The sequence below is a fragment of the Nomascus leucogenys genome, chromosome 17, assembly GCF_006542625.1.
Source record: "Nomascus leucogenys isolate Asia chromosome 17, Asia_NLE_v1, whole genome shotgun sequence".
In the NCBI taxonomy this organism is placed as follows: domain Eukaryota; kingdom Metazoa; phylum Chordata; class Mammalia; order Primates; family Hylobatidae; genus Nomascus; species Nomascus leucogenys.
Window position 1 is genome coordinate 17,814,572 of NC_044397.1, and position 25,360 is coordinate 17,839,931.

The window sequence follows — 25,360 nt, forward strand, 5'->3', positions numbered from 1 at the left end:
ATTCCACTGGCCTATGTGTTAGTCTTTATGCTAGTACCACACTGGTTTTTTGTTTTGTTTTTGAGACAGGGTCTCACTGTATCACCCAGGCTGGAGTACAGTGGTTCAGTCATAGCTCACTGCACCCTTGACCTCCTGGGCTCAAGCCATCCTCCCGCCTCGACCTCCCGAGTAGCTGGGACTACAGGCATCTACCACCATCACCCACAGCGAATGTTTTTTATATTTTGTAGTGACAGGATCTCACTGTGTTGCTCAGGCTGGTGTTGAGCTCCTGGGCTCAAGCAAGCTGCCTGCCTCAGTCTCCCAAAGTGCTGAGATTACAGGCATGAGCCAATATGCCCAGCCCACACTGTCTTGATTACTGTAGCTTTGTAGTAAGTTTGGAAATCAAAAAGTGTCAGACCTCTAACTTGGTTTCTTTTCGTGATTATATTGGCTATTCAGGGTTCCTTGAATTTCCATATGGATTTTAGGATGAACTTTTCTAGTTTTGAAAAAGATATCATTGGGATTTTGATAGGGATTGCATGGAATGTATAGATCACTTTAGGTAGTATGAGCATCTTAAAAATACTAAGTCTTCCAAGCCATGAACACGGGATTTATTTCCATTTCTTTGTGGCTTCTTTAATTTCCTTCAGCACCATTTTGCAGTTTTCAGTATACAAGTCTTTCACCTCTTTTGTGTAGTTTATTCCCACGTATTTTGGGGGCACTATTGTAAGTGGAGTTATTTTCTTAACTTCCTTCTGGCCAAACTCCACATCGTTCTTCCTGTCGATGGCCTGCCTGCATCTGCCAATGCCTGTCGGTGTGCTCTTCCACCGGTGTGTTCCTCTGGATGTCCAGCCGCTTGTCTCTCTTCCAGCTAGGGTCTCGGGGGATTTTATAGGCACAGGATGGGGGCGTGGCAAGCCAGGGTGGTCTTGGGAAATGCAACATTTGGGCACGAAAACAGAAATGCTTGTCCTCGCCTAGGTCTGGGGGCACAGGCCGGGGGTGGAGCCCTAACCAGGGACCCCGCCCTTCTCCCCCCAGCACTTCCCTGACCCGGTATTACTACTCTGCTTCAGAGGAGATAGAGAAAAGTAGATCATATATTATTGAGAGCATGAACCAACAGAAGTGTAAGGAAAATTACAACAGCATGTAGGTAATATTTAGTCTTCTATACGTTCCTTTTGAAGCACATTTATATAAGGTTCTGCCAGTATGATCTGGATTAAAAAAAGAACTCTTCTTGTTTCAAATGTGTGCTATTTAGGTTATTAATAGAGTATCTGCAGAAAATATTTACCAAAGTATGATGAAAATCCATATCCCCTGCAAAGATGAGTACCATAAATACCTAAGATCTCTAAATGTTGATAATAATATCTGTAAGGCACTTAAAATTTTTACTTCTTTTTATTCTTTTCTCTTTTTATCACCTATTTCCTTTGAGACTCTTCTATTCATAAATGACCTCATTGTTTTTGCTTCCCTTAGCAAGTTAAGGATGCACAGTAATGAAAAAAACCACCAAAATTGAATGAAAAGGTCTAATTTGCTTTCTCCTTAGGTTTCCTGGGTAATGGCTTCAGCCTTTCCCATTGACTCAGCAGGTCCGCCCAGAAGTCACCACTGTTTCAAATGCATTTCTTCTAGCTTTATATGTTCTAAAAATAGCTTTCTCAAGATAGTTTCAACTTAGCTGAAAGGTTCAATGCTAGTTAAATTTTAATAGTCATGTTTTTCTTAGTAGGTGTGCATGTGGAAGCATGTATGTGAGTCTTCTAGATTCTGCTTTTGACACATTCATACTGGAAAGGGGGCACTGCCACCAATCATTGAACAGTAATTCATTCAGCTGTTTGGGAAGTACATTAGTGGATGTACAGCCTTAGATTACTTCCTAGGCTTTCACATTTTTCTTCAGTGAACATGCAGATTTAAACACATTTGAATAAGCTGAGACCTACCTGTACCTATGAACACACTGATTTGGGAGACACAGAATTGCTACTTTAATTTCTGTTTCTTTCTCCCCAGGCAAGTGTGGTAGGTGGGTGTGTGTGAACTCTGTACTAGTAAATGCTCATTCAGAAAAGCATATCTTTGCTCCTCCCTCCTGCCCACCTTTACCCCATGCATATTGCGGCATGGTGTGTGTGGTGTGTGGCCTAATTACAAAATAGGCCACATTGTACTCCAAGAAACGCATTGCTGGCCATGTGAACTTTACCACCTATGCTTTGAAACTGGAGCTGGACTCTATTCTGTGCAAGAATCAAGCCCCATATGCAAGAGTCAGATTCTCCTCACTCATGTATTTCTGGGAATTGCACTGACATTTGGCATTTATTAGTAATGTTCAGGGTCTCTGGGTGTTTTCCTGCTCCATGTTCTAAAGAATTAATGAGAAATGCTTACTCTGGGGCCATTCTGTGCACTTCATTATGCTTTAATGACATTTTTTTATTGCCCAGAAACGTAATATAACCTCTTCTTTTTTCCCCTTTTAAGGTTTGAACAGGCTTTTATTACCAGTTTGATCAGTAGTGTGGTAAAAATGAAGGACAGTTATTTTTGGATAGCTCTTCAAGACCACAATGATACAGGAGAATACACTTGGAAGCCAGCAGGGCGGAAACCCGAGCCGGTGCAGTACACACACTGGAACGCACACCAGCCCCGTGAGTAGAGTGTGCTGCATTGCCAACCCTCCCTTACCTTTGGCTCCTGTTTTCTTTACTCCAAATTCCTTCCACCCCTTGGTCCACCTCCTTTGATTCTTTCTTAATGTTTTCTTAATGCCTAAATCAACTACAAGGATCAACACAGGTTAACAGGGGGTGACATATGGCTGATCTTTGTTTTTATTTATTTTATTTATTTGTTTGTCAATTTGTTTTGAGATGAGGTCTCACTCTGTCACCCAGCCTGGAGTGCAGTGGTGCAATCTCAGTTCACTGCAGCCTTGACCTCCTGGGCTTAAGTGATCCTCCCACCTCAGCCTCCCCAGTAGCTGGGACCACAGGCGTGCACCACCACACCCAGATAATTTTTGTATTTTCTGTAGAGACAGACTGATATTGAACTCCTGGGCTCAAGCAATCCTCCCACCTTGGCCTCCCAAAGAGCTGGGATTATAGACATGAGCGAAATTGCCTGGCCCAATGGTCATTTTTAAAAGTATAATCCGTATGAGTCATTTGACATGTCATTTTTGTCAATACTGAATGTAACAACCTTTTACATTTTTGCCAATTTGATAGAATAAAAAAAGTTTTACTATTGTTTTAATTTCTATCTTTTCATTTAGTTATTTGAGCAATTTTTCATATTTGTTCTATACATTCTGTTTTTCAATTGCATGGTCACATAATTTGATCACTATTTTTATTTTGGACACTTTCTATTTTCTCATTAATTAGTGGAAATTTCATTATATTCTAAATATAAAATTCTACATGTTTGCTCTTTGCCTTTTAATTTTTCTATGGTATGTTTTGTCACACATAAATGTTAAACTTTTTGTAGTAAAACAGTTTATATTTTTCATTTTAGCTTCGTAGATTTTTATATTTTCTAAAGGCTTCCCTCAACCAAATATTATAAAAATATAACCTTATATTTTTATAGTTTGGCTTTTTAAATGTATAATTTTGATTGATCTGAGATTTTAAAAGTATGTTCTAGGAGATAGCCCATTTTAATTTTTCTAAATAGTAGCCAATTTCAACACTATATAGTAAGTTCACTCTTTCATCTACTGATTCGAAATACGGTAATAAACATAACCTACATTCTCATTTTCTGTTTCCCTGCCAATAGCACTAACATAATTCAAGCAGTGCGGTATTGAAAGAGAAATAGAAAAAATAGAATCAATGTAGCTGAAAAGAGAGCAGTAATACAAGAATATAATTTCTATTATTCTTAGTTTTCTTGGAGCTCTTTTTAAAAATTATTAACAGATTTTAAATTTTGCTCAACACTGAATCTACTAAGACAATCCTAAGGTTTTCTCCTTTACTCTCTTAATATGACAAATTGCTTTACAGTAGTAAACCAGCTTTGTACTGCTGGGTAAACTTAACTTAGTGATATGTATTTTAAAACATCTCTGGATTTAGTTTGCTAGTACAAAGCTTCACCTACTATAATGTACATAAGAATATCCTGTAGATTTTGATGAAGTTAAAATTCTGATTCAGTAGATCTGGGATAAAGTCCAAGAATCTGCATTTTTTAAAAAGCTCCTAGGTGCTGCCTATGTTGCAGGTACACAAACTAACCTTTGAGTGGTAGGTTTATGATTTTAGCTATCTTTTTTCATAGGGAAAACTAGTCCACATTTCTTCATTTGTGTACAGCTTTGCTTTCATGATTATGCTAAGTTTCACAGAATGAATTGGAGAGTGTTCACTTTTATTCTCTACAGAACTATATATAGAGTAAACATTTATTAGAATTTGCCTCATGTTTTATATAGGAGATTTAAAAACCACTAATTCAATTTCTGTAATGCTTATAAGACTATTGAGGCTTCCTACTTCCTTCCAAGTGCTGCTTGAGTTGTAGCCCACAAGATTTAGTAGAGTTTTATAATTTTTCAATTTAGAATACATTCCAATTTCCAATATGAATATGATTTCAACCCATAAATTATTTAGAAGATTTTTTTTAATTTCCCAAAATACAGGTGTTTCTAGTTCCTTTTGTTGTCAATACCTTATTTAATTGCACTGTGGTCAAGAAATTGTTTGGTGCCTGTCCTTTCAAATACAAAGTTGGTATTATGGCCTTGCATGTGTTCTTTTTATATATATATATATATATCCCATATGTACTTGAAAAGGTTGTATATTCTGCTTTTGCTACGTGAAATGCTTCATCTATGTCAACAGATTATGTTAAATGTTCAGATCATCTATAGCCTGAATATTTTTTTCCCACGTGATCAATTATTGAGCGTGTTTGATACCTCCCACTATGATGGTAGATGTGTAAACTTCTCCCTGTAGTTCTGTCGAATTTTTATATTACATACTTTTTAGGCTGTTTTATTAGGAACATACAAGTTTAGAATTGTGATATCCCACCTGTGGTGTCAAAATCGGTATAGTATCCCAAGTGATCCTCTTGTTCTCTTAAAATTATTTTCTCTCCTAATTTGTCCATGAATGTAGCTACAGTAACTTTTTAAAAATTAGTATTAGCCTAGTAAATTTTTTAAATTTTTTTCTAACTTTGAATATTTTTGTGTTCTTAGAGTTAATGTATCACTTATAAACAGCATATAACTAAATTTTTAAAACCCTATTCACACATTCTTTGTCCTTAACTGTACAGTTTGCTTTACTTATATTTTTTTGTGATTATGTATAGAATTGGATTTATTTCTTCCATTTTATTATGTCCTTTCCATTTATCCTGCATTTTTTAGTCATGTTTTCTCTTCTTTCTTGCCATCTTTTGAATGTATCTTTTTCTTCTTTTCTCATTTCATTCTTTCCCCTTTGCTTATCTGGAAATTGTATTATCTAAATCTATTTTTTCATTTGTTACACTAGCTATTCAACATGCATTCTTAACAAAATCAACAATATCAAAGTTATTCATCTTTAAAAGGATTATAATTTGCTGTTGCTGTCTTGTTTTGAAAATTCTGAACTGCTTCATTTCTGTTAGCCATGATTTTGTTGTTGTTATCTTTGCAATGAATATTTGTTTAGATGTATTCATATGCTAGTGTACCATTCCTTCTGTGATCTGGGACACCTTCAGTTTCGTATCCTTTTCATTAGACTCCCGCAACCTGAAGATGGTTGGTTTTACACAACTCTGGAAATTTTTCAAGCATTATCTCTTCAAATACTGCTTCTCCCCATTCATTCTAATATTTCCTTTTATCATTCCAATTACTCAGCCGCTCCTCCATGTTTGTTAATATTTTTAAAATATTTTCTACCTCTGTATCTCTCAAGGATGTATTTTATATAAAGTCATGAATTATTTCAATTCATTGATTATCTCTTCAGCCAGATCTGATTTAATTAAATTTTATTTTTTAGTTTTCAGTGTTAGATACTATATTTATTTCATTTCTAGACAGTCTATTTCTGTTTTAAATTTGGTTTGTGGCTCTTTGTAATCACTTGTTTCCTACTCATATTTTAAAGATTCTCTTTTATTTCCTTAAACATATCCAAGTTATTTTGTATTTGGTTTCTAATAATCTCATACCTGAAGTTTTATGGGTCTGTTTCTGGATCTCATTTCTTTCACTTTGTGGGTTTTGCCTAGAACTACTGATTTTTCTTTGTACTTTATTTATGGGAGTTCTCTCACCCCCATGTTGAAGTTGGCCTCCTCCAGTGAAAATTAGCATTTATTTCCACCACTCAGTTTGAGGCACTACCAACTAAGGACTGCTTTAAAAGCTCTGACTGAGGTTTTCTTGAACACATAGGTAGCATGAATTCGATGACTAACCTGCATGAAGTTTGGGTTGTGGTTATAAATTCTTTAGAAAGTTATTTCTTTTCTTATTATTCACTGCCAGCATTGACAGAGACAAGTTTCCTTACAAACAGCTGAGTGAATATATTCTCATGTACACTTACCAAAAGTGGCCATTTGGGATTCTATTATATGCAGGTTTCTTCTATTAGACTTTTCAGTTTCTATATCTCTTAGGCTTCATCTCCTTTCCCTCAAAATCTCCATGCAACTATCAAAGCAGATGCTCAAGGTCTCCAGAATTGGAAAGAAACCTTTAGGGTAAATCCCACTAGGAAGGTGGTTTGGCTACCATGGTTCATACTTTTACTTCATTTGCAAGCTCTACAGATTTGTTTATTTTATGCCAACTCAGCCATACATTTATAAAGATGTTTTCAAAATCTTTTATCCAGCATTTCAACTAGTTTGACCAAAAGAATCTTTCAGGGTACCTAATCTGCTGGCTATTTCTCATAGCACCATTTATTTTAACACATGAGATTTTAGGATAGAGAAGAGATAAACACATGTATTCAGTCTACTGCTCAATCTTTGAGATGTCTGCCTCTGTGTTTTTAAAAATTTTTTCTTTCTATAACCATATTGCATAATTAAAGCCATTCATTTAATGAACTTTTATAAGGCATTTGTATGACAAGGGACATTTAAAAATTACCTAATGTGCATGCCTTCATGTTGCTATAATCTGGGAGTGGTGATAGCAAATACAATAAATAACTCATATATAGAGTCTTAGTCAGTCCTGTTGCTATAACAAAATATCACATATTGGGTAATTTATAAATAACAGAAATTTATTTCTCACAGTTCTAGAGGCTGGGAAGTCCAAGATTAAGGTGCTAGCAGATTCAGTGTCTGCTGAAGGCCTTCTTGCAGTGCCCTCACATGGCGGAAGGGCAAAAGAGCAAAACAAGACTAGGACACTTCCTCAGCCTCTTTTATAAAAGCACCAATCCCATTCATGAGGACGGAGCACTCATGACTTTATTACTTCCCAGAAGGCCCTGCCTCTTAATACTATCACATATGCATTTTGGAGGGATATATTACATTCAAACCATGGCAACAGGAAAATGTGTAGTGAGTGTTGTAAGAAGTATAAAATAAAGAACTCTAACAGTTAAATGAAGGGAGGATTAATTCCCATTGAAGTTATCATAAAAGTTCAAGAGGAAGTGGCCTTTCATCTGGGATTGAAAATGTGTGAAATATAGTAGGATTTAGTGGTTAAAGAAGTAAAAAGAATTTTCTCAGCAGGAGGAAATATATGGGGCAACTTTGAGAAATTTTAGGAGCACTGTGTAATTAGAGATTAAGATATATGCAAAAGAGTTGTAAAAGATAAGGCCAGAGTAGGATATTGAAACTACAGCTGAATGTTATAAGCTTAAGAGCTTTCACTTCTTTTCTAGGTATAGGAAGTCACTAGAGGTTTTGGATCAAAAAATACTAGGGTCGGAAGTGTTCTTCATTGAGGATATTACGTAGGGTGATACAAATAGATATAAGAGACTGCACTGCAGGATAACATATGCATAAAGAGTACCTACCCACTACTGATTTGGACTAAAGTTCAAATTCCAGCTCTATGATCTCAGGGAAGTTATTTAATCTCTTCATAGCTCAGTTTCTTCTTCTTTAAAATAAGGACAGTAATAGTATCTACCTTACAGGATTGTTGTGAGGATTAAAGGAAATATTACATAGTTGCTACTGCATTGTAAATACTTAAGAAATATTAGACTTTCTTATTGCAGAGAAATAATTTGCAGGATTTTACCTAAAGCTACAGGTAGTGACATTGCTAACCTATTAGAGTTCCTCACCCATACATTCTAAGGTGCAGGACCTATTCTGTGCTGGACCAGCCACCAATGTGAGCATCCTGGGAAACCACAGAGCTTTAAAGGAAGGTATGATTGTGGCCTATACACATATATTTCCCCAACACTTGTGAGCTAGTGTTAAATGTTTTTAAAAAAATTTCCTTTAGACCTCCTGAAATTAGAAGAAGAAAAAAAAGAGAGATCAAAGAAAGTCAGTTTACATTCTCTCTGTTAAATACATGGTTTAAAACCCTGTACTTTTGAAGACTTCCAGTTCCCAGACGAGCATATAAAAAGTTTAGAAGTTACACCATCCTAATGAGTAAAGAGCTGAACAAACGAAAAATCAACAACTCTTCTTAGATCCATCGCAAGGCAAACCACTGCTGCCCAAAATTGGAGAAATAGAAGGATACAGAGAATCACAACTTCCTGGATCAGAAACCCATGAGCAGAAACTTCCAGAAGAACCAGTGCTGGGAGAGGAACATCTGAACTGTCATTAATAAAACTGCTGGTGGCTCAGCACAGACAAATCTGAGGGTTAAAAACTGCGGGGGACTCAGTCATAAGGGACCCCCACACTTTTGTGAGTTCTAGCTCCAGGTGATCTATCAGGTTATCACAGTGAAATATCAGAGAAAAATTGCCTAATGCTTCCAGCCAGAGGGAGAGGAAAAATAACCATTTTGAAATATAGCAAAGCATTCTGTTCTTAACAAGGCCCCACCTTAGGAGAGGCTATTTTACCAGAGACTGCTACTGGAGTTTTATCAGAGCCTGACTTATCTGGAGGAAGGGAAATCTACAACTCCAGCCAGCTCTATCCTTTCACGTGATGGAAAGGAAATACCCTGCTCCAGCTCTCTAGCCATCCTGTCCCACCAAGCAGGGAAAAATAACTGAGAAGCATTCACTGCTCAAGGGCGCAGTCCAGGAACACAGGCTCACCAAAAGGCTGAGACCTAATGGTAAAATTGTAGAACACTTCCCCTCCTCTCACACCTTACCATTCCATCGCAAAGGCCTGTTTACTGCAGTTTCTTTTACCCAATATATTACATCCACTTTTCAACAAAAATATTACAAGACATACTAAAAGGCAAAAAACAGTTTGAAGAGACTGAACAAGCATCAGAGCCAGTCAGCTATGACAGGAATGTTGAAATTACCAGACAAGCAATTTTTTTAAACTATTATTAATATGCTAAGGGCTATAATGGAAAAAGTAGACAACATGCAAGAACAGCTGGATCCTGTAAGCAGAGAGGTGGAGAGTCTAAGAAAAAAAAAACAAAAAGAAATGCTACAGATCAAAAACACCACAACAGAAATGAAGAATGCTTTTGCTGACCTTACAGTAGATTGGACATAGATGAGAAAAGAATCTCTGAGCTTGAGTATATGATAATACAAACTTCCAAAACTGAAAAACAAAGAGGAAAAAGACTGAAACAGAACAGAATATTCAAGAACTGTGGGACAACTTCAAACTGTGTAATGGGAATATCAGAAGGAAAAGAAAGAAATAAAGGAAAAGAAGCAATATTTGAATCAATAATAACTGAGAATTTCCCCCAAGTTAACATCAGACACCAAACCACAGATCCAGGAAACTCTGAGAACACCAACCAAGATGAACACACGAAAAACTACACATAGACATATTGTATCCGAACTTCAGAAAATAAAAGATAAAGACAACATCTTGCAAGAAGCCAGAGGGGAAAAACACCTTATCTCTAGAGGAGCAAAGATAAGAATTATATCTGACTGCTCTTCAGAAATCATCCAAGCAAGAAGAAAGTAGCATGAAATATTTAAAGTGTTAAGAGAAAAAAACCCTCCAACCTAGGATTCTATACTCTGTGAAAGTATCCTTTAAAAATGAAGGAGAATTTTTATCAGATTTTATCTGATTTTTATCAAACAAAAATTCAGGAAATTTGTTGCTAGTAGACCTACCTTGCAAGAAATATTCAAAGAAGTTCTTCAGAGAGAAGGAAAATGATATAGAAGCTCAGATCTACATAAAGAAAGAAGGGGCATCAGAGAATAAATGAAGGTAAAATAAGAACTTCTATTTTTCGTATTCTTAATTGATCCAACAAATAACAGTATGTTTAAAATAATAGCAGCAATATATTCAGACATAGGTGAGATAGATAGATAGATAGATAGATAGATAGATAGATAGATAGATGATAGATTTGCTTTTATACAAGTGAAATGAGTGACAGGGATGATGCAAGGGATGAGAGGGACTTTGGGTGGTTGTGTGTCCGTGTAGGTTCATCAGTGGTAATAAATGTAACACTGTGGTGTAGGATGTCTATAGTGAAGGAGATTGGAGGGCAGTGGTGTTAGAGGGGAACTCTCTGTATTTTGCACTCAATTTTGCTGTCAACCTAAAACTCTCTGTTACTAATTTTTAAAATTATACTTTTGAAAGATGCGTGCAAAGTGAAATGAAGACAAATTAGATTTTTTGTATATAAACATCAGCTTAGGAAATTTGTATGGAAACTGGTGACTTTCCATAGCTCCAAACAAGTAACATCACAATTTGCTCAACAGAACGACCTTGTTCTACAAATCTATGAATATTATTAAAATAAAGAGAGTAATAAACTTCCATGTCACACTATACTGCAAAAAAATGAAAGTTTAGGCATCATTTCTATATACTTTGGAATTTGTTAGGAATGTCTATAACTGTCAAAATAAATTAATACATTTTGAGTAGAGAAAATCTTTGGTTTTTAATATTAAGTTTCTTGGGGCATATTTACATGTCGAAAATCTGGAATTGAAGCAGAGTTCCTTGTCATTCATAAGTTTCTGCTGTAATTTATTTGAGTGACACTACTCTTTTTCTCTTTTCCCTAAAGCAAAAATAATGCCATGATGTTCAGTTTGGCTGCTCAAGCTGATTGACACTGAGTAAATTGTCTCTGAATAAGATGAAAATGTAAATCTTTTAGAAGAAAATAGCAATATAAAAGCTTCTGTGTTTCCCTTTTTCTTTTAAATTGCAGCTTGCAGAAACACTACCTAAATCACATTTTCTTTCCTGCCTGTCACAAAAGAAACCATTAGCTTGGTCCCCACATCAGAATCTGAATCCAGCAAAGACTAACTACATGAATTGACCACTGAACAGGAAGCCTACAGCTTTGTATAAACTCAGTCAGGACTCTGTCTTTATGTCATACCAGCAAAATATTCACCCACCCCACATCCCACACCACAGTGGTACATTTGCTACAATTGACGAACCTACATGACCACATGAGAACCACCCAAAGTCCCTCTCATCCCTCCTATCATTCCTGTCACTCATTTCACTTGCATAAAAGCAAATCAGAAGGGAATCACCTTTCCACCATTTTTTTTTCAACTTAGTATTACGTTTACCAAATAGTATTACCCCCCAGATGGTATCTACCAGTAGTAGAACCACTGTGGTACATCAACAAGCATCAGCAATTATCAATTCGTGACCAATCTTCTTTCATCTGTACCCTCACCCCTTTCCCATATTTTTTCATAGCAAATCCTCAACATCATATTGTTTCATCCATAAATATTTCAGCATTATTTCCAAAAAATAAAGACTCCTTTTTAAAAGACATAATAATACAATTGTCACCCCTTAAAGTAATTAACTATAATTGCCTATCATTATAAATCTTCAGTTAATGCTCAAATTTCTAAATGGCTCATAAATATTACATAATGTATTTTACAGTTAGTTTGAATCAGGATCCAAAGAAGGTTCACACATTGTAATTGGTTGATAGATCTCCTAAAGTCTATTTTCATCTCTATGTTTCCCGCCCCTCCCCAATTTCCACTCCTGCCTTTATTTGTTAATACAAATGTGTTTTGTCTTATAAATTTTCCTACAGTCTGGGCTTTGTTGATTGTATTCACATCACATTGTTTAATGTGTTACTCTATTTTCTTTTTCATAAAATGGGTATTTTTATTTTTAAAAAGAATGAAAGGATTGATCAAATTCAGATTTTTTCTTGAAAGATCATTTCATAGGTAGTTGTGTGCTCTGTCTGGAGGCACATAATGTCCCATTTTTTTCTCTTTTTGTGATATTAGCAGCCTTTGATGGTCAATTCTTAGATCCACTGACTCATTAGGGGTTTCTTCATTTATAGCTAGGATAGTCCTATAAAAAGGTAATTCCTTTTAATCAATTTTTTGTTACCTCATGGTACAATTTTTATAGGAAACACAGAACAAATGCTTAGTTCTTTCCCTTTATTAGCTTTCAAAATGATTATTTCTTCATTAGCATCCTTCATCCGTGACCCATTAGAGGTGTTTTTCTTTTTTTAGCATTACTATGAAGTAAGGGTTTTAAACATATTTGATATGTTTTAGTCCATTGCAGTTATCCTTTTTAATGCTCAAATTGCCCCATCCTTGTGATGGGAATCTCTTCAAGGAATATCTTCTGAATCCTTCTGATATGATCCTAGTAGTCTTTGATAGTGCCCTTGCTATCTGGTATGACAAGATATAAATTTCTGCTGCAGACCTAGACGCATCCATTGCATCAAGGAACCCTGGTTTCTTTTGATGGGAAATGATATTATTTCAGCATCACAGTCTGGGCTTATGGGTGCTCGTTGTTTGTGGTTTGTTATTGTTTCTAGGCCATTTCAATGGACAGATCTAGGAAGTGTGTGTGTGTGTGTGTGTGTGTGTAAACACTTTTTGAGTTCAAATTCATACTTACAATTTGAATTCAGGACTACAAGGTTAATTAACCTATATTTTAACTGGATTTCCTTTCTTTCATGCCAAATTTCCCATTCTCAAAACAGCAGAAAATCTTGCTATTTTTGGTAAAAAGCAACAACAAAGGGACTCTATGACACTTGGTATTTCAAGAGAAATGAAGTATTCAGGTGAAACAGGAAAAATGGTTTTCATCCATACTAATTATTGCCACTGATTAAATGGAAAGATGATAAATTATCTTCTCATTCAAGGAGAAGCTAATGCTTAGAAACCAAAATGTACTTTGTACCTAGATTAAAGATTCAATATAAGTGGAGGTTGCTCTATGGTGAAAGAGAATAGATGAGTCTATACTTGTTAAGACGTTCAAAAACACTTTTCCTAGTTACATTAGAGGCTCATAGGTGTCTGTATTGAGAAAAATAAACACTTTCGATCACTCCTTTGCAGCCATCCGTAACTCAGGCTCTGTGAAAAATGTTTTGTTTCTAGACCTAGATACCCCTGGCGTGTTTCATTCATATGGGATGACTCCGGGGCATGTTCATCCCAATTATTCCAAGCCCATGGAAATCTGCAAGTGATAAGGAAAATAAGATCCCAGTAGAGCAAGTCAGGTTTATTTTCTTGAAAGTGCCCTGCACTTTCAGCCTGTCCTATCAGTAGACACTAGAGAGGCCAATCCATTTTAAGGCTCATCAGAGCTCTGAAACGAGCCACCACATAAATAAGGATAAACCCAGTCTCATTTCTGAGAGCCCTTAGAACATTTCCATATCTCCTCATAATCATATAAGTAACTGTCATGCAACATAAAAATGTGACAGTAGATCTTCAAGGAAATGCTGTGGCCACACACAGGAGAGAAACAGGATCAGGGGAATGCAAGAGAGCTCCATGGAACAGGAGCATAATTTTAGGGGAACTCATTCATTCATTTATTCAACTGCTTATTGAATGCCCACTCACTCACTTTGTACCTGATACTGTCTCACAGTAGACCCAAATAAATCTGGTTTCAAATCCTGGAGCAAGCCCACTACGTTTGTGGCCTTTGGCAAGTTACTAAGCCTCTGTGCCCTAATTTTTCCATCTGCACAATCAGGCACTAATGCCTGTCTCAAAGAGTTTCTGGAGTTAAATACGGAAAAGACCTTATAAATTGCCTAGCACAGTGCCTGACAGATACACAGCATTGCAGGAAACTTGCCTTGCCTACCCAAAGAGCTTCACTTTTCTCTGTTAGAAGAGAGAAGGAGAGAGAGGGAAGGTGAGAGGGTAGAGGACTTGAGAGATGAGGATTTAAAGGGTTGTTGCAGGGAACAGGAAAATAAGTAGGCAGACTCAAGTGAAATAATTGTCTAGAGGCACTGAAAAGCCAGCACAAAAAGGTTTGGTCAATGAGTTTGTTTTTAGGTATTTGAACAGAGAGGTGGACAGTGGAGATTTTCCCAGCTCACTTAATTTTGCATAGATAACTTGGTGAATTAGAATTTCTTAATTGACAGAAAGTCTCCCCATTCGTGTTTGCAGGAGAGAGTGAGTGGGGTGGGGGTAAGGCAGGTAAGGAGAATCTGTTAAAATGTGAGATTCACCTCTGAGAATAATCGTTTTTCTTCTCCAGTGGGAAGTGAGTTATCAAATTTAAGAACAATCTCTCTGAAAGAAAATCCGCCTCTGCTCTTTCCCACACCCTTACCCTTATTATTTGGCTTTGCAAGCATCCCCATGATATAGGCTTATAAATTTAGTTTATCTCTCCCTTAGCCTGGTCTCCCTTTATTATACCACTTTACTGCTTCTTTGGGGCTGAGACTCTAAAATTTGGGTCAAATGTTCCATTAAGTTCACCACTTTAAAATACCAATAACACTCCTGCAGCACTTTTCATCTTCATAGTGATTCACAAACATCTCCTTCTTCACTAACGAAGATGAGTCGAATATCTTATAGCATCTAAAACCAAAGCTATTTAATCATTGTCTGATCTGGGAAAGTGAGACAAAATGCAAGACCGACAAAAAAGTATATTACATTTCAAACTTGCTGATTCAAGCTTTTGAAAAATTCTTTGAACATGCAGGCAGAACTTACGCCACAAAATCCTAGTTTTTGCAATGGAAATGGCCATAAGCATAATAGCAACAACATTGCAGGGGTATTTTTAGCCCTTCATATTTTATAGAGTGCTTTTCAATTCATTATTTCATTTGATCTTCATGAAAACCCATGAGAAGAAAAGGAATTATTATTCACATATTTTAGACAAGGCCTATTGTGATTAATTCACATCCTCAAGTTTCCAGTTACTAAAGATTTGTGCTGGGACTAGAACCCCAAACTTCACACTCCAAGTCCGAAGTTCTTTCCACGAGGTTTCCTACCTGTGCTGTGCAGTAACTGGAGGTTCCACTGGGGCCCCTCAAAGAATGGGGGAATGGAGCGGGATGTGTGTGTTCCCTCCTCTCTCAACTAGAGCAGCTCCACAAGTATATTGCATTTGGGGCTTCCACATGGATTTCTCCAGTTCGGTTTTATTGCACAGAGCATGCAGCATCTCCTTTGTTGTTCATGATCCAACTGGACTGTGAGCTGCATTCTGAAATTATTCAACAGGCCTGCAAAGCTCCATTAATGGCAAGGGTAGTTGCATACTATAATCTCTCCCCCTTGCCTGCCCACAACCTTGCATCTTTAACACCAGCTAGCTGTTCTGGGCCAGTAGAGCCATCCGATGGCCTTTGGATGCACCAACTCTTCCTTGACTTCCTTTTCCTCTATGTGAGACATAGCGTGTTTCCTCTTTTACCACTGGACATTTTTACCTTCGAGGATCTCTGATTCATCACACAGGCCCAGGGTTTCTTCCAGATCAGAACCGTCTTGCCATGGTGATGCTGGTGCCTAACACACTTGTGCAGCCAGGACTGTTGAAGACACAAATACTCATACACTCATTCTTTAGCAAATGATTCCATTCCTAAAGAGATGCTCTATGTCTTCCTTTGTCTTCTTTCTTCTCCCTTGCACTCTTCATTTTCCCTCTCTCGTGTCTTTCCATGAGCATAAAACAATCAGAACATAGATGACAAGCACAATGCCAGGTACTCAGTATCTGAAAACATTGAAGCCATTACTTCTGAAGGGAAATTAAGCAAGATAAATATCAAGTAGCAAGTGACGACATTTTTTAAAGAGCCTTCAGGTACAGAATCATCCCAAGTCTTCAGATGCTTCATCTGTAATCACTCTCTTTTTACAAGAGCATGCCTTGAAAACTCATTTCTCCTTTTCATCCTTCAAAATTCAGCTCAAATGTCACTTCCTGCAAATGTTTTACTGACATCTCTGGACAGGCTCCATCACCCTTCTGATGTCTCTTCCAGAACTTTGAACACACCTTTTACTATAGCACTTTACACATTATATTTATTATAATTGCTTGTTTATGTGTCTGTATCTCACACTAAACTAAGAATTGGTTTTTGGTTTGCTTTGCTTCATCCTTTTTTTCAAGCAGTTAATATACAGCCTAGCTGAGCACATTGCAGATGTACAATTTTTTATTGTTGTTGATGAAGGTGAATTTAGTTAATTAAATGATCACCCAGGATTCAAGAAAAAACAAGCTCATTCTTACTCATTTTAATTCTATTTTTGGAATAGAATTGCTTTCTACTATTCTTCACTGAAATTTGAAGTGTATTTTTTTTTTTTGCCATCACATGAGTTGTATAGATTTTGCTGACAAACTTAAGAATCTTAATTTATAAATTGTTTCTGTGGAAAAATACATTTTACCTTCTAAAATGTTCAAGCCTACACAAAGAAACAAGTGGAGTTTTGTCCATAACTAGTATATCACATTTTCCAATATCTCACATATACTATGAAGGTGGGAGGGAAAATCTCTGTACTTTGCTTTTCATATAAAAGCCTCTCTGTCTCTCTAATTCTGTTTCTCTCTTCCTTTTTGCCTGATGTCTGCCTTGTCCCTACCCCCAGATCTTTACCTCATTTAGAGAATTCATCTCATTCTCTTCATTCTTCCAAAGTTTACAGTTTGGTTTTCTGTTGTATACTTTGTGGCCTACCTTGAATGTTATTCACATATTTTCCCCTGTTAAATCCAGTTGTTAGAGGATGAGCACTATGCACCTTTCATTGTTGATTTTTCACAATGGGATTTTGAAGTACAATACTGAAATATGGGGGATATTTTGGTTCCAGATAGGAATAGCTACTAGTTCCTCATCATTTGCCATCTGAGCACAAAGCAGACAAGGTCCAAATTTCAGCCTTCACACTCTCTTTTCTCTCTTTTCCATCTTCCATTCTTTTCTCCAGAGATGAAGAGAAATGACATAATCAGGTCAATAAGACATTCGTTTTCATCTTGATTGTTCTTGTCTGGGTGCTTAATTATGAGATGTCAATTATTCAACACTCTAAAGAGCAGTCTTCTGAGCACAAAACGTTTTAGTCGTCTGGTATTAAAAGTGCTTGTTTTCTGCTTTTAGGCTACAGTGGTGGCTGTGTTGCCATGCGAGGAAGGCATCCACTTGGTCGCTGGGAAGTGAAGGACTGTCGGCACTTTAAGGCAATGTCCTTGTGCAAGCAGCCAGTTGAAAATCAGGAAAAAGCAGAGTATGAAGAGAGATGGCCCTTTCACCCCTGCTATTTGGACTGGGAGTCAGAGCCTGGTCTGGCCAGTTGCTTCAAGGTGATACCAAGGTTACATGGACATTCTTAACAGGACCAATGCTATTTTAATTTGATCCATGTATCCCAAATTCCTTTATTCCAGGACCCTTTTTTTTTCTAGAACAGTGCCTGACAGACAGCAGGTGCTTAATCAACATTTGTTGCCTGTCTCTATCCTTTCAATCATATTCCAAATAATTTTTAAGTAAAAAAAATTGACACATCCTGGTGATATTGAAGGCTTCCTCATGAAGATTGATATCTGTTAAGCAGAAATACCATGCACAGGACCAGGCACAGTGGCTCACCCCTGTAATCCCAGCACTTTGGGAGGCCAAGGCAGGCAGATCACTTGAGGTCAGGAGTTCTAAACCAGCCTGGCCAACATGGTGAAATCCCATCTCTACTAAAAATACAAAAAGTAGCCAGGCATGGTGGCATGCACCTGTAGTCCCAGCTACTTAGGAGGCTGAGACAGGAGAATGGCTTGAACCCGGGAGGCAGAGGTTGCAGTGAGCTGAGACTGTGCCATAGCACTCCATCCTGGGTGACACAGCGAGTCTCTGTCTCAAAAAAAAAAAAAAAAAAGGAAAGAAAAGAAATACCATGCACTAATATTAATCCCTGGAAGGAGGGCACCATGCTCTGGTTATCACTCCTGGGGGGAGGACTCTAAACACCTAACCAGTTTCTGCGTACGTTCCTAGCTCTGACAGGAGGTTTTGCACAAACTTGGCTGCCAGAGTATGAATCTGGTGAGACAGAATTCCCACACAACAAGATGGGCAAAGTAACTTTATTACAGGTTGAGTACTCCTTTTCTGAAATGCTTGGAACCAATCTGAAAATTCAAACTCCAAAATGCTCTAGTGAGCATTTCCTTTGAATGTCTTGTCACCGCTCAAAAAGTTTTGGATTTTGGAGCATTTTGGAGTTTGGATTTTTGGATTTGGGATGCTCAACTTGTATTCACAGATAGGCAGCAAGAAGCAACTGAAGCCTAGGATCCATGGTGAGCCATTTCCCCAAGGCTCAGGAAAGCACCCCCAGGAAGATGGAATCTTGTCTAGACATGCCCCACTTTGCATGACAGCTGAGGGCTCCCCAAAGCGCTCCTCTCTGGGTTTTATATCCCAGGTGCCACCTGAATCACTGAGCTAAAGTATTACAAGACATCCTATTCTAGGAGGGATAAGGACAGTTCCTCCTTATCTTAGGACATCGCACTCTTGGTACACTCTGCCTGAGAATTGCCAAGAAAAAGAGGAAGAGCTGGGTCAGCAAGGGTCATCTGGGGACCTGTCCTCCTGCAATATTGAGGCCTCAGTCAATATTGTTCATACACTAAGTGAAGGAGGCAGACACTCAGAGGGTGTTAAATGGTATAATTTCATATTGTTTGTAAACCAACAAATAAAGTTTTTATTATTGAATAATACAATTTTACTAATAAGGATACCTTTTGCACCTTGCCAGACACCTGAAGATCAAACAAATTAATGTATACGGTTGATTTGTATGTGTATATATGCATGTGTGTGTATGTGTGTGTGTGTGTGTGTGTATATATGTGAAGAAATTTCTATTTTTAAAATCGGCTTTAGATCCTACATTTAAATTAGTTCCTACAATCTTGTCAGAAACACATTTTTTGAAATATGGTTTTTTAAAATGTTTGGTGGTTTTGTCTTGGTTTATTTTACAAATAGGTGTTCACTAAATCTTGGGAGAAAGTTCCCCAGCATCTCTGCACAGGCAGAGCAGAATGAAGACAGACTTTATCTCTGGAACTGTTGTAGCTTGTAGATGGCATGAAGCAGCTGTGAATGTGCTCCATTTAAATTGTACACATGTATAATCCTACATTACATTCATAGAATAATAGGCCCAAAAGTGGCTTTGCCCAGTAATAAGTTAAACCTTAGAGATGAGTAAACTGAGGCCTGTGAAACGTAGTGATTTGCCCAAGATCACAATTATTTGTTGACAGAGTTGGAATAAATCCCTGGTTTGGGACTTCTGGTCTGGTGCCTTTTCTACTATATATCACCCTGATATGTCAGCAAATGCATGGTATGTGTGATAGGCATGGTGGTAGGATTTATGTGCTTAGAGTGATTTGGGAAGAGGTTCACAGAGAAGGCAAGTTTTGACACATAATTTAAAAGATGGAAAGGTTATGCTGTGGTCCACAAGACTTGGAAAGCTATTCATTCTGGTCTCAGCAAATAAGAGCCTGGTGAGAGCTGGCCACAGGGTGTACCTGTCTGGCATCAGAGGCTCAGGCTTAGTGCCAGGCAGTTAAAAATAAGAAGGGTACAGAGGACTGGGTTTGCAAGCTCTGGGTCTTCAGTCCCTTTCCCCAGTCTTAAATAAAGCCAACAGAAGACCTTCCATTCAGCTGGCTTCTTCCTGCCACCATGAAGACAGCTGAGAAGCAGCAGAGATTCTAGGCACAGCTGAACCACTGCACCTGCCACTTCAACTAAGATCCAAAGACTCTAGAAATAGAGCTACCGTAGGTCCCAGGTCTCATTTCTCATTTCTTGCCCTGGGTCAGCCAGAGTAATCGTCAATCTGCTAATTCTAATCTGACAAGTTTATGGACTCTGGAAGCGAGGAATTGTAGGTCTAATCCTAGCTCTGCCAGTTTATAGCTGTGTGACCTAAAATTCTTAACCTCTCTTGGCCTGACTTTATTTATCTCTTGACAAATATTTACTGAGGGACAAGTACATGCTAGTCACAGAAGATTTAGGGTGAAAAAAATTCTTCAAAAAGCTCATTATAAAACTGAGTTTACTATATTCTCCTCAGAAATTTGTTATGAGGATAAAAGGAACTAATGGTTTTATGATGACTAGGCACATTCTAATTCAGTAAATATTACTTCCTCCCACTAGATCAAGATCTTTATAAAGAATAATGATGATTACATTAATATTACTGTTACTTTCTTGAGCAGAGTTTAACAACCTCATCTTATCTATAACGTTAATTTATTTTCTTTTCCTATACAGGTATTTCATAGTGAAAAAGTTCTGATGAAAAGAACATGGGGAGAAGCTGAAGCATTTTGCGAAGAATTTGGGGCTCATCTTGCAAGCTTTGCCCATATTGAGGAAGAGGATTTTGTGAATGAGCTCTTACATTCAAAATTTAATTGGTAAATACTTGTTAATTATGAAAAATTACAGTCAAATATTCTATCTCCCAGTAATGGTTTCTGAGGGGTGAGTATCCCAAGTAGTTGTTTAAAATTCCCATATTTGTATTATGCCCAAAGCCAAGAAAAATAAATATACATATAGTTTTATGTTTATCTTGTACCAGGTTCTCATTTCATAAAACAAAGAACAAAGCGATAATTGTTTAGATATTTGAAATCTTTTCTTTGTGCCTCAAGTCAGAACTGTAGACTTTTCCTGCCAAACTCAGGAATTATCTACCCCAGTGGTTTTCAAAGTGTTGTGGAAGGATCCCAAGAATCATGGAACCCCAGGAGTATGAGAGGCCCATGTAGGCAGAGCTCCTAGTTCCTTCCACGCCTCACCAGAGTGGCTCCGACCAGCTCCACTGCTAATTACTTTGTATATAATTGGAGCCTATGTAAGATTTTGTTTGGGAAAAAAAAAAAAAGAGTCCCAGTAATTTTTTTTTTAAATTCCAACCCAACCTCCTAAGTTTTCATTTGAGGAAACAAGCTTTCCGTTATCTGTACCCATCTTGCAAGTTTACAGAACCTTGAATTCAGTGGAGTTAGAAACTCAAGCTTAAATTGGAAGAACTCTAAACGGTGTTGTGCTACCTCTCACCACATACCGTGGTCATCCGCTGTCTGCATAATTCCTTCCAGTTTCAGAATGCTTCTTATTTGGGAGAAAACCCATTCAGTTGCAGAAGGCTAGTTTCAAAGAGCAGTTTTCTAATAAGCCAGAAATCTGCCTCCCCTCAGTTTGAGCTAGAGCAAATACAGATCAAATCTACTCTATTTTCAAATATTTGAAGACAGTCATCTTCTCTCCTTCCTGTGAGCCCCCGACCCCCGACTTTGGCCTCTCACTTTGGAATGTTCCTGTCAGTCAGCCTGCATTGTGAGAGTATCTTCTGTGGAAGGGGCACAGTTACATGCATAGCTGGTTGGATAATTCAATAGACATGACAGACAAAATCCTGCCTCTGAGGATGTTGTGATCAGCACACCTCCATGACTCTGTATATTTATTTAATGAAAACAACTATAATAATAGGTACTCTGCTTCAAGCTCTAGAAATCTAGAGTCTCAATGAAACACTGGCCTGAATCCCAGAGAAAAATCCCGTACTATTTTTTTGGGAAAATTCTGGCCTTTCCCACAAGTTTCCTTGTAGGACATTCCCATAAAAAGATTAACATGCAACATCTATCAACTTATTCATCTTCCACATCTACAACAATGACCTTAAAGCTGGGAGCTTTTGACATCTCTCCACGTGAGTCTTGTGCAGCATTCTGCAGGGAAGGAAGGAGATTTTATGGTCAAATATGTTTGCAAAACGATGTACAATCTTGGAGATTTGCCATGTACATCAGCATCGTAAAGGGTTCTAGAAGGAAGCACAAATCCCTTTTTTAAGAACACTTACGGACAACCCACAGAACTGCTAGTCCCTAGGGGAAATGCTGACGTGAGGTCATGACTCAGGAACCTGGCTGCTCACCACACTTGGTCGGGACACCTTTTAATACAGAGCTTTCTGGCCTCACACCAGAGCTGCTGAGTCAGACTCTCTGAGTCTGAAGAAAAGTTTAAGAAGCTTCCTGGCTAATTGGATTATCAGCCAGGTGTGAGGCCACAAATCCAAGGGATAGGTGATAGTCTCCATTGTTCAAAGTTACATTTTGCTTCATTACTTTAGCTTCCTTTAAAACATATTTGCATATTCTGCCCTTACATTTTAGTGAGGTTTGCCATATGACAACCACACACACACTGCTTCCCAGTTTGCTTTAAGATCAAATGTCACTGTCATTTCTGTTTATATAAGTTCTCATGCTTGAAATGTCTAGCAGAATTTAGTCCCAAGCTAAATCATGGATCTTCAATATCTGATCACAAAAGTCGTATAATATGAGCCAGGCACAGTGGGTCACAGCATTTTGGGACACCAAGGTGGGAGGAACACTTAAGGCCAGGAATTCAAGATCAGCCTAGGCAGCATAGTGAGACTCAGTTGCTACAAAAAATTTTTCAAAATTAGCTGGGTGTGGTGGCCACACCTGTAGTCCCAGCAAAACCTAGTTTGAAGTTACAGTGAGGTACGATTGTGCCACTGCACTCCAGCCTGGGCAATAGAACGAGAACCGTCTTTAAAGAAAATATTTAAAAATTCTTGACTGGGCGCGGTGAGCCACACCTGTAATCCCAGCACTTCGAGAGGCCAAGGTAGATTGCTTGAGCCCAGCGGTTAGAGAACAGACTGGGCAACATAGTGAAACCCCATCTCTACCAAAAAATACAAAAAAAATTAGCCAGGTATAGTGGCACACATCTGTAGTCCCAGCTACTCAGGAGACTGAGGTGGGAGTATTATTTGAGCCCGGGAAGAGGAGGTTGCAGTGAGCCAAGATTGTGCCACTATACTCCAGCCTGGGCGACAGTGTGATCCTGTCTCAAAAAAAAATTATCAATAACTGTGTATGTTTCACTTTATTCCCAGACTACCAGAGAATTCAGTCAAATCTGATGCTTAATTATAGCAAACATACCAGATCTCATAGCAGGTATAGCAGGTATGCTGCTTTTCCTTCCTATGGCACTGCTTTTCTATTTCTATTTTATTAATCAGACACGCACACACACACACGTATGCACATACATGTGTGTTTATTAAATATTATACAATTTCAGGAAACTGGATGAAGAGAAAATAAATACCATTTCATCTTCCAGGAGCCAATACATAGCAGGAAAGACATAGAACTCTGAATTCAGTGAGGAAAGAAAAAGGTCACAACACCGGGAGAGTGACATGGATTTTCAGCCTATGCCATGGAGATTAATGTGCTTGGCTTAAACTGAAGGTGGCCATTCTCACCTTCTCCCAGCCTTAAATGTAAGGTATCATCATGACAATGACCAACCAGGCACCAGTGATCTCTTGGATTTCTAAGCTGAATTTGAATTTAATTTGTGTCATCCAGGCAGAGTAGCTGACATATCTGAGAAGGAGTTCTTCCGAATAGGCTTCCTTCTCTGCACGAAGGAAAATAAAGTATCTGTCCTGACATCTGAATATTTTACATCTTTGATTCTTCAAAATTATTCTCAGAAAATTATCTTAGTGAGATGGTTCATTGCACAGTTAGGCTTTATTACTCGATTTATTGAGTACTCTGTGGACACATTTGTACTCTGCCTCATAGAAGGGAAGGTGATTCTCCGTGGAGCTTCTCACCAAGTCTAAACCAACGGTGATGACTGAAGTTAATGTACCATGGCTCAGGGTGACTGGCTTTAGAATTATTTATGTTGATATCTGAAAAAAACCCAAAACCTACTGTGCACCTTTTATTCAATGAAGATGTTGGTGGTTGACTTTCAGAGAATACATGAACGTTTAATAAAAGAACAACAAATCAAAGCATAGTAAAGTAGAATAAATAGTATAGTGAAGTAGCAAACACACAGTAAAGTAGTGAAATGTCCTCTTGGCTAGAGATGTTCCAAAGTTTCTTACCAATTTTCTAATTTTTTTTTTTTTTTATATACTTTAGGGTTTTAGGGTACATGTGCACAATGTGCAGGTTTGTTACATATGTATCCATGTGCCATGTTGATTTCCTGCACCCATTAACTCGTCATTTAGCATTAGGTGTATCTCCTAATGCTGTCCCTCCCCCCTCCCCCTACCCCACAACAGTCCCCGGAGTGTGATGTTCCCCTTCCTGTGTCCATGAGTTCTCATTGTTCAATTCCCACCTATGAGAGAGAACATGCGGTGTTTGGTTTTTTGTCCTTGCGATAGTTTACTGAGAATGATGTTTTCCAGTTTCATCCATGTCCCTACAAAGGACACGAACTCATCATTTTTCATGGCTGCATAGTATTCCATGGTGTATATGTGCCACATTTTCTTAATCCAGTCTATCGTTGTTGGACATTTGGGTTGGTTCCAAGTCTTTGCTATTGTGAATAGTGCCGCAATAAACATACGTGTGCATGTGTCTTTATAGCAGCATGATTTATAGTCCTTTGGGTATATACCCAGTAATGGGATGGCTGGGTCAAATGGTATTTCTAGTTGGAGATCCCTGAGGAATCGCCACACTGACTTCCACAATGGTTGAACTAGTTTACAGTCCCACCAACAGTGTAAAAGTGTTCCTATTTCTCCACATCCTCTCCAGCACCTGTTGTTTCCTGATTTTTTAATGATGGCCATTCTGACTGGTGTGAGATGGTATCTCACTGTGGTTTTGATTTGCATTTCTCTGATGGCCAGTGATGATGAGCATTTCTTCATGTGTTTTCTGGCTGCATAAATGTCTTCTTTTGAGAAGTGTCTGTTCA

General features: G+C 37.9%; 1 protein-coding gene across 4 annotated transcripts in view; it reads left to right on the plus strand.

The window, feature by feature from the left end:
- Nucleotides 1-25,360, plus strand: part of PLA2R1 (phospholipase A2 receptor 1) — a 121,632-nt gene that overhangs the window by 54,576 nt on the left and 41,696 nt on the right. For all 4 annotated transcript variants that reach the window (XM_030796570.1, XM_030796571.1, XM_003266157.3 and 1 more), the window contains exons 11-13: nt 2,509-2,678; nt 17,624-17,826; nt 20,828-20,973. In XM_030796570.1, coding sequence (XP_030652430.1) covers nt 2,509-2,678; nt 17,624-17,826; nt 20,828-20,973 — 519 coding nt within the window. The remainder of the gene's footprint in view (nt 1-2,508; nt 2,679-17,623; nt 17,827-20,827; nt 20,974-25,360) is intronic.